Below are 10,464 nucleotides of genomic sequence, written 5' to 3' on the forward strand. Positions count from 1 at the left end.
ACACCTTCAAGTTCAGAATATAGAAAACCACACACAGACACACATTATAACCTCAAAAAATAAAAATAAAAACTTACAAGCTTGGCCCATTTTTGTCGTAGCCAGCAATCAGAAGAGAGACTCTAAAAGGTCGAGACTGCATAGAACAGAAAGCTTACACATGGGAAATGCTTACAAATGGAGCTGATCATTAATAGTGGTATTGACAAAAGAAACTGTTAGAAATTAAAACTAAGATGAGAAAGATTACCTGCTAGTAGATTTGAGTTGTGAACTTGAGATTCCTCATGTTCTCATAAGTGAAGAGATACTCTTATTTTAAAGGTAATGTTTTAAAGTTAAATTCGGATGATTTTAAAGGATTCGGATATTTTTGAAGAGAGCGAGAAGAGAGAGACGATTGGGAGAGTTAGATTAGATTAAATCCAACGAGGTCAGATGTTGTTGTGTAAATCAACATACGGGCCTTTATCTCTTAGATGATCCACGTCATAAACTGAGAGAACAAGTTTAGAGCGTAGGATGGGGGCCCTGTGGGCCCTACACTGCTCTGTATTGTTAATATAGATCATATATGCCAATGTGTTAAGGCCATAGTTCGTTATTTCGAACGGGATCTCGAAATTCAATTGAATATTTTGGTTTTTGAAAATTTTGAAATTTTATGTTAAGGGTCGAAAAATTACATATTTCAAAATCTACTCGGAATATAATCGAATACCTTTTGAAATCCTGATTTTTGAAAATTTTGAAATTTCAACAATTCCGAAATATTGAACTATGCCTTAACTATAGTTTAAGATTTCAGGATTTATGGAATTCCGACAACTTCAATAACTATAGTCCCGATTTTTGAAAATTTTGGAATTTCAGCAATTCCGAAATATTGAACTATGCCTTAACCATAGTTTAAGATTTTGGAATTCCGACAACTTCAAAAACTATAATCCCGATTTTTGAAAAAATCAGAATTTCAGCAATTATGAAATATTGAACTATGCCTTAACCATAGTTTAAGATTTCGGAATTTCTAGAATTCCGACAACTTCAAAAACTATAGTCACAGTTTTTGAAAATTTTGGAATTTTAGTAATTTCGAAATATTGAACTATGCCTTAACTATAGTTTAAGATTTCGGAATTTATGAAATTATGAGATAAAAAACACTAAAATTGAAATCTTCTAATGAAATCATGGTTTTTGAAAATTTTGGAATTTCAGTAATTCCGAAATATTGAACTATGCCTTAGCCATAGTTTAAGATTTCTGAATTTCTGGAATTATAAGATAAAAAACACTAAAATTGAAATCTTCTAATGAAATCAAATAGATTTGATTGTTCAAAGAGATTTGATTGTTTAAAAGGGAAACTAATCTTGTTGATTACATTATTCTCTCTAAAATAAAGGTTGACATTATTTTTTACAAAAATAGAATGATTGAAAGATATACGTACGTACATATATGCACACGGGCTCGGGTTTTTCGGTTTTTTGATATTCTAACCCGAGCCCAATCCAAAACCGAGTCGGGTTTTGATTTTACAAAATTAAGCCCGGACTATGGATCTGACATGTTATCCCAGGACCAACAAAAGTCGGGTTTTAGTCCATCGGGTTTGGGCTAACCCGGCCCAAGTTCCACCCCTACCAAAGAGAGAGATATATCCACTATACATATCAAGAAATTGAGTATCAATAAACACCCATATCCTGATATTTGTACTATGGTTGGAAGTTGGAACTAGGGGTGTCAACAGTCCGGTTATGGTCTGGTTCTTAGTGTTGTAAAAGCCAAGAACCATTTAATTTTACAGTTTCGATTTTGGTTTTGGTTTCGGTTCTTCACAGTTCTTAAAATTGTGGAATCATACCCATAACCATTGGTTCCTAGCGGGTATTTCCGGTTCCGGTTATTTATTTTGGTTCTTAAGAGATTCATTATTTACACGCATTTTTATTAGTATTATTAAAAAAAATGTATTCAAAATACAAAAATACCGCACGAACAAGTCGCTTTTTAAATATTGATATAAGTAATGATGTCATTCAATAATAAGTTAAATAAAACGATATATTTCAGGTTGTAAACTATATTTTTATACTATTTATAACATTAAATACTATGAAAACTACATATTATGCTAATAAATAAAATTTAATAATATATAAATGAATGTTTTGAGTTTTTATATTATTTCTTTTTATGTTAAATGGCTATGCAGGAATCTTGGTGATGAAGATAAATCAACAAAGCAAGTATTTTGAAAGACTTGGGTTTGTGCACTCTTATAGAGAAGCAAACCAAGCCGCAAACTATATGTCTAACTTAAGTGATTATGAATGTCATGAGACTGTGTATTTTACTCCACCTCTAGACGCTACACTGTTTGCTCTCGTGGAGGTGGAGAAAATTGGAACACTGTATCAAAGGTTATGTTTTCATTAATAAAAGGTTGGGGTATCCTTAACCCTTAACTTGGGCGGGTGGGTGGGTGGGTGGAAAGGAAAAAAAAAAAAAAAAAACCAGATCGAACCATGATTTTTTCTCCAGTTCTGGTTAAACGGGTACCCATCGACACCCTTAGTTGGAATAGTGATTTTAGTGTAATGTACTAGTTTATTAGCATACTCCCATATAGAGTACAGGCTCTAAAGCATTTGTTTTTCTTGCTCAATGGTATTTGACAAGAGTGATAAAGCAAAAAGGGATATCCTATATATATATCTAAAAAGTTCTCCTCACAAATTGACACACCCATTAAAAAGTTTCATGTGTTAGTTAATCATTCCTTAACCTTGTGAAATGTCTTTTGCTCTAGCCTTTTTTCATGTTCAGGAGTAAGATATGTTTTTGACTTTTCCCTTTGTCCTTTGACTTTTTCACTGAATCCATTAACTAAGCAAGGTTTTAATTAATCGGTAAATTAATAATAATATTAATTAATCTGTAAATTAATAGTTATTAATTTATCTTTCATATTATGGTTTTTTTAAACTTTATTCTATAAATAATTATCTATGATATTGTACAATGAAACTAGATTCATGTAAAGAAACACTAAAGGCGACAATGACGTTAAATAATTTCCTCTCCTAATATGAAAACACCATACCAGAACTTCTTAGCGAGTAAATATTAGACCCAACTAGACTTAAATTTCACCAAGTGACAAATAACACTAGACTCATATTTTACGAAGACATAATATTTGGCCTCATTTTTATTTTTATTATCAATTTATGTAATAAACATGCTCCACTAAACTCTACAAGGGATGTTTTGAAATCTATTATCTTACAAATTTAAATTTATCAAAATTATTAATTTAGTCCATTGACCTAGGACCAACAAATTTCATTAATTAAGTGTGATAATTAAATAATTACGTATTAAATTAACGAGGTTCTAATGTATCATTATTAGTAGTATTACTATTATTTTTTGGTTATACATAGATTTATGTTTTAATTAAAAAAAATTATAAAAGAAAGAAAGTTTTATTCATAAATTGGGACAAATCACAAAACATTGTTGGGTAGCTCTAAATGTTGAGTAAATTTGGGGCTTTGAGGCGTAAGATATATGTGCGAGCCTACAACACATTTATTTCCTTATAGCAGAACTTCCAATCAAAACATTTGTTTTTTATGGTGGGCCTGGTGGTATAAAAGTGAAACTGACACAATTGTAGAGATTGCCATCAAACAAAAAAAAAAAACAGTTTTCTATCTTTACCTCCTCCCCCCCAACTTAGGCCAATTAGCTTTATCCCCCTAGTTCTTTCATCTAGAGGTTTATCCTCCCCCCCCTCTCCAAGATCACACCACATCCAAGTCAACTGTTATCTTTTTGGTCAATGCATGTAAAAAGACTTCATTGCCCTTTGCCCTTTTAATAGTTTTCTAGTTCCCCCCTCCCCCAGAATTTAGGCCAATTAGCTTTATCTCCCCCGTTCTTTTATCTAGAGTTTACCCCCCAAAACTTAGGCCAATTAGTTTTACCCCCTCAGTTCTTTCATCCAGAGATTTACCCCCCTCCAAGACCATAACACATCTAAGTCAACTGAGTTTGACCGTAATGTTTTTGGTCCATATAAATGAAAAGACTCTAATACCATTTTTTCGGTATAATTATATAAATATCTTGTGACTTTGGCAAAGGCAAAATTAGAATTCAAATTATCTAGGACACATGTCATGATCTTGTGAACTCTATCTGACGACCATACACCATCACTACTATCACTGTAGCATTATCTTTTCCAAACCATACACCACTACCACATAAAAATACTTTATTGTCCTTTTTACGGTTGGTTTTCTCCTAGCATACATGTAGCTTTTAACAACCGTGAAGTTAATTATGTAATTTCATAATGTTAAGAGTGTGAATGTCATTTAATAAGGATTGGTGGTAGCCGTCGGATAGAGTTCACAAAATCATGACATGTGTCCTAGATGATTTGAATTTGAATTTTGTATTTGCCAAAGTCACATAGTATTTATGTAATTATACCTAGAAAAGGGCATTAGAGTCTTTTCATTTGTCTCAAAAACATTACGGTCAAACTCACCGACTTGGATGTGTGGTGGTCTCTGGATAAACCTCTAGATGAAAGAACTAGAAAGTAAATCTAATCGGCTTTTAGTTCCTGGGGTAAACCTCTAGATAAACTAATTGGCCTAAGTTATGGGGGTAAAGCTAGAAAACTATTAAAAGGGCAAATGACAATAAAGTTTTTTTACATGCATTGATAAAAAAGATAACAGTTGATTTAGATGTGGTGTGATCTTGGTGTGGTGGGGGGGGAGGAGGGGGGATAAATCTCTACATGAAAGAAATGGGGGATAAAAACTAATTGGCCTAAGTTCTAGAGGATAAAACTAGAAAACTGAAAAAAAAAACAAGGATAAACCTGTCTTTGACTCGTTCTAATGGGAAACGGATTCAAATTCTTGGTCCCGTTTTAATGACTACGTGGCAGTTTTGGATTCCGCCATAAGCAAACTAAGCATGGTAAAATTGTAGCAAAAATGAGCTCCTCCCTCCCACCCAGTTTGGCCAGTTATTACTTCTATTAGTGGTATCTTTCACAAACATCGAAATGTCAGAAATCCAATGCCAGAGTGGTTCAATCAAAATATGTATCGTTTACACAAGTGCACACATCCATATATTATTATAAACGAAAGAAAAGACATTACAAAGAAAAAGACATTGCAGACAATCATACAGCCAACAAACTAGCCTTATGCACCATCAAAATTATTTCTGATAAAACGGTAGTAAACAACTCGAGCAGTACACTGCATAATATGAGAACCATCAAAATTATTTCTGATAAAAAAGGAAAGAAAAGCAAGGCCTTCTCTTAGAAAGAGAGAAAAGAATTCGGCGATACATTTCTCATCCCATGCTTCTGAATTTTGTGTTAGATTATGAGATCAGGCCGGTGTAGGTGTAGGTGTAAGTTTAGAAACAAATTCATCGTAGTTCTTGTCTGAACTTCCACCTTCACCCAATGCTTCTTTGGCTAAATTTCTCCACTTGATAGCATTCTTCTTAATTTCAACACTTCTCTTTCCTTCCATAACTTGTTTAATGCAGTGCTCTAGTTCATCTCTATTTACTATCCCCTTCTCATCTACACTAACTCTAACTCCCGTTCCCCAAATGTCTTGCACAAACTTAGCATTAGTTGTTTGGTCTGTCCATTGTGGCATTGCCACCATGGGCACTCCCAAGCTCAGTGCTTCAATTGTTGAGTTCCATCCACAATGTGTCACAAAGCATCCGAGTGCTGGGTGCGCCAATACTTCCAACTGGGGACTCCATCTCACAATCAAACCTTTCTCTGATACTTCTTCTTTGAAGTTGTTAGGGAGCTTCTCCTCTGTTGATGCCCTAACCACCCACAAGAAATAGCAGTCACTCTGCTTTAATCCGTATGCTAGTTCATCCATTTGTTCTGCTCCCAGTTCTGCCAAACTCCCAAAGGACACAAAGACGACTGATCCATTTGGCTTCTCGTTTAGCCAGTTCATGCACACGCTGCTATCAGGCTTATAGATATTGAGTTTGTAATCCGTGTCATCTGCGATGCGCTTGTCGAGGTACATCGATGGTAATGTTGGTCCAATCGTTCTTAAAGGGCTGTCTTTAGCCATATATTCCACAATCTGATGGAAATTATAACAACAAGAATGATCTGAATTACTAAAAGAGATAAAAGATATTTATTCGAGCCGGGCTATCCCAGGATTCCCAGGGACATCCTCATAGGGACGGGCTTGTAGGGACATTAGATTGTTAGGTCAATAACTCAATCATTTGAACTCGGATTTGTCATAGAATGAATTTATGAATCTTTGACAAGTCTTCTTATAAGTGTTTATTCCTTTGGGTGTAAATGTGTTTAATCTTAGTAGTATCGGTTTGGCTAGGAGAATCATAAGCTTTTTTACAACAAGAACATATTGGGATAGTCGGGCTCTATTTATATTCAATATAATAAACTTCCCACGATACTAAAAAAACGAGAACTTGATAGTATTGTGATTATGAATAATGTAGTAGATTTGGGGTCCCAATCACTTGTTCTTGTAGGTTTAAGCTATTTCAAATAGTGTGAAATAATTATCTTGTCCAACTACAAAAAGAATCCGTGTCGACTTCCAGTGATTGAGTAAGAAAGATTAATTACGTGGCTAATAAAAACTAATTATCAATTTGTTGGGTCAACTTTCGTTCTCTGTGTAAGATGAGGTGCCCGCAGGCTGCAGACAAAACAGAACTGCAAAAAGCCTCAAACAAGTATAATGATTAACATCCACATAATTTTTAGCGAATTATCTGACCTGTACTTTTGTAAGAGGATTACTGTGAAAATTTGTGCCAAAACGTGTACAATGATATCCTCGTGCATGGAGCGTGCTCAGACGCTACTGTTTATAAGTACGTTCACTCATGCTTAATCTCGTTCACTGTACGTGAATCTGTAAAGAAAATTGCAATGAAAAGAATTACCTCAACTTCCGGCCAGTTCTTTGTAGGTATTAACGAAAATCCAGTCTGCATTTTTAAGATTTAAGAATTGGTTCAAATGCATATCAAAGTAAGCTCCGTAGTACCCAGGTACAGAGATTAAAGACTGCAAGTCTCTAGTTGTAAGTGGTGGTAGCCCTGGAATACTAATAGGAAGTGTTGGGTCTGCCGAAGCATATGACTCCGGGCTGTCCAGAAGTCCTTCATGGCACTTGTAGTATATGTTGTTAACAGCACAACACTGGGTAAAGAATGATCCTCCTTGTATTCCAAACCCGTGAGCAACATCCAAAGCCCAACCGCAAAATGAATCATAAATCACACAACTCACTGGATAACCAGAACTCTCTTGTTTCTTGATAACTTCTGTTAAGGTTTCTGAACCAACAGTTTTGAAGCGTGATAGATAAGCATCGGGACTTTCTGCAGCAAAGAAGCCACCGTCATCATAACCATCAGAGATCACCTCAACTCCAATCTTGCCAGTTTCTGCATGCATGGACTTGGAGATGAATTTGGTGATGGCTAGTGTTGCTTTGACTCCTTTATTAACTAAGCGTTTAGCAAACTGGTGCATAGGGTTTATGTGGCCTTGAGCTGGATATGGAACTATGAGAACATGAGGTGTTGCTGTGTTGTCCATTATTTCTTTTTGTTTTTTGCTCTCTGCTAGATCTACTTATCCTTATTACAATACACTAATGCACTATAGGCCAGAGTAAGTTTTGACTACGGCTGAGACAACCTTATATATAGCGAAACCTTTATGCTCTACAGCTCCTTGATTGCATCTGTCTACCATGATTGCATCTATCTACCTGAATTAATTTATTACCCCTCTACTAAATTTGGATCTCTCCCCCTAAACACACGGTCAATTTGGTTTGACCGTTAACTTTCAAATCAAACAATTGAAAATTACATAAATGCCTTTATTGTTTTCAAAAAGAAAATATTCAATTTTAATTAGGTGGGTGGTACGGTATTTATCTTATTTTTAGTTGTTTGACTTGAAAGTTAACGGTCAAACTAAGTTGACCATGTATTTAGGAGGAAGACCCTAATTTCCCATCTAGTAGGGGAGAAATCTTAATTGGCTCATCTAGTTGGGTAACACTAGCTCACCCTTAATTTTATGTTGTCTTGGTGCAGTGTTAACGCAAAATGGGGATACGCCTCACGTGGCAAGAAAAGTTTCTCGTGCGGGAAAAAATGATATTATTCCAATCTTTTTTTTTCTTGATAATATACTATATATTCCAATCAGTTATTGCACTTTTGTTGTTTTTGGCAAAAAATTGACAAAACAAACAGGTCTTAGAATTAGAAATGAAAATCTTTTAAAATAATTTATTAATAATCAAAACACAAATTTTTTTTACGAAATTTTACAATATTTAAAATTAAATAAGAAAAATTTATAAAATTTATCACTAATTGAAGATACTCATTGATTTATTAAAAAATAATTGAATTATAAAATTTATCAAAATTTAGAGGAACCCCAACACGAAAACAAATAAGTCTCATAATATTAATTTTCGAATCAAATCCATAGTCTTTTCTCCACATTATCACAATTAAAATCAAAACAAAACTTTAATGAAATTATTCAATCGCGCATTTGAATATACTCATTCGTTCAATTTTATGGAAGATGATTGAAATTTTCAAATTTTGTTAGCACTGAAAAGGTACATTGATTTAATTGAACGTAAGATAAAACCAAACTAATCAAAATTAAACAATTTTTTTTATATAAAAAAAAAAAATCGTAAGTGCTATCTATTTAATTTTCAAGTAGTGCCTATTTGGACTTAGGGTCCGTTTGATTTTGTTTTGGAGTGTAGACTGCCCTTGGTAAAATAAGTGGTGTTTTTATGAAAACCCAAAATTAAATATTTATTCCCGATGTTTGGCCATATTTGATTATTGGCCCAGTTTCTTTTCTAGTCATTCTTCCATTCACCATGCCAAAGGAAACATAATTCAGAAAATGTGTGAACAAGAATGCCGGCGAGCTACCCAGAGACATAAAGTGAATTTATTATTAATAATAATTGCTAGCGAGCTATCCAGATTCCAGACGTAAAGTGAACTTATTATTAATAATAATTGCTAGCAAGCTATCAAGATTTCAGACATAAATTGAATTTATTATGAATAACTACCTAGCGAGCTACCCAGACAAAATTGAATGAGAGCCAGACAAAATTGGACAAAATTGAATGAGAGAATTAGCATACCCCCACTCAAGGCCCAAAATATCGATATCGATCAATATATCGGTGTACCTAAAAACCGATATATATCGGATATATCCATTTTGTTGGTGACCATTCTAAACTATTTAAAATATCAGAAATATCAGATATATTGGACATATAATATCGGAAATATATTAGAAATATCAGATTTATATTAAAAAATAGTCAAAAAGTCAATCAATATATATCGTAAATATCAGATATATCGATTATATCGGCGATATAAAGTTTTATATCGGAAATTCCGATATATATCGGAAAAAAAAGTTCTATATTCGGTGGATATATGTCGGAAATATTGATGTCGGTATACCAAAATACCGATATATATCGGTGATATTTTGGTCCATGCCCCCACATTTAAAGTTATGAGACATCCCCACATTTGAGATATCTTGACATTTCCAACTTTCGTTAGTCAACCATTAGCTGATAAAGTCAAACCAACAAAAAAAAACTCAAAAATAAAAAATAAATAAAAATCGACATCAATTGCCAAAGTATTCCTAGATCCATCTATGCCGCTACGGTCACAGTCGTCGTTTTTTTTTTTTTTTTTTTAATCGTTCTTTTTTCAAATCACACTACCAAAATTTAAAAACAATTGCCAAATTATTTACAGTGAAATTATTAAATTTAAAACAATTGCAACTGAGAATGGATTGATATCCTTTCAGTCTTTCACCCTGCTTGCCAAACTGAAATGTAAACTTTTGATCACCTAAAACAAATTAATAACCTTCACCGACCCGATCGAGCTTTTTTATATATATTATCTGACTGTTGATATTCGTTCCTCCTTTTTACTTGAATCTTGAAGTCGCGAGTAAGGAGCTTCAAACAATCAAGGCTGGGCGGCATACTTTTGTGTGTTCAGATGGCATTAATTATAGTGGCTTCAGATTGTATGAATGCTGTGAATTTTGTTAATGGGAAGGAAGCACCACTATGGTATCGCCTCAATGCAACTTATTGGTCGATCAGATGCATTCAGAGCTCTTGTGTTCGTTCATGCTTTTAGGGAGACTAGGTGATGCAGACTTAGCTCTGCTTAGCATAGCTAGTAATTCGCCGAATTATTCACGAATTATTCGCGAATTATAAGGTTTGGCGAATAAAACGAATAATTCGGCGAATTTTTGAATGATAC

At 33.9% G+C, this 10,464-nt stretch overlaps 1 protein-coding gene across 1 annotated transcript; it reads right to left on the reverse strand.

The window, feature by feature from the left end:
* Positions 1–5,153: 5,153 nt before the first annotated feature.
* Positions 5,154–7,769, reverse strand: LOC147512264 (UDP-glycosyltransferase 74F2-like). Its single transcript, XM_086595239.1, has 2 exons — positions 7,036–7,769; positions 5,154–6,211 (listed from the first exon to the last, which is right to left on the reverse strand). Exons 1-2 carry the CDS (start codon positions 7,688–7,690, stop codon positions 5,448–5,450), a joined length of 1,419 nt encoding a protein of 472 aa, XP_086451365.1. The 5' UTR covers positions 7,691–7,769; the 3' UTR covers positions 5,154–5,447.
* Between the last annotated feature and the right edge of the window lie 2,695 nt (positions 7,770–10,464).

This window comes from Coptis chinensis, chromosome 3 (genome assembly GCF_015680905.1).
Source record: "Coptis chinensis isolate HL-2020 chromosome 3, ASM1568090v1, whole genome shotgun sequence".
NCBI classification, from domain to species: Eukaryota; Viridiplantae; Streptophyta; class Magnoliopsida; order Ranunculales; family Ranunculaceae; genus Coptis; species Coptis chinensis.

What these genes read in the sequence shown, in the direction of transcription:
- LOC147512264 (XM_086595239.1), bottom strand. Translation starts at nt 7,690, where the DNA reads ATGGACAACACAGCAACACCTCATGTTCTCATAGTTCCATATCCAGCT. An exon ending in CTACAAAGAACTGGCCGGAA is followed by an intron (nt 6,212 to 7,035) that starts GTTGAGGTAATT and finishes TTAGTAATTCAG; the next exon opens with ATCATTCTTGTTGTTATAAT.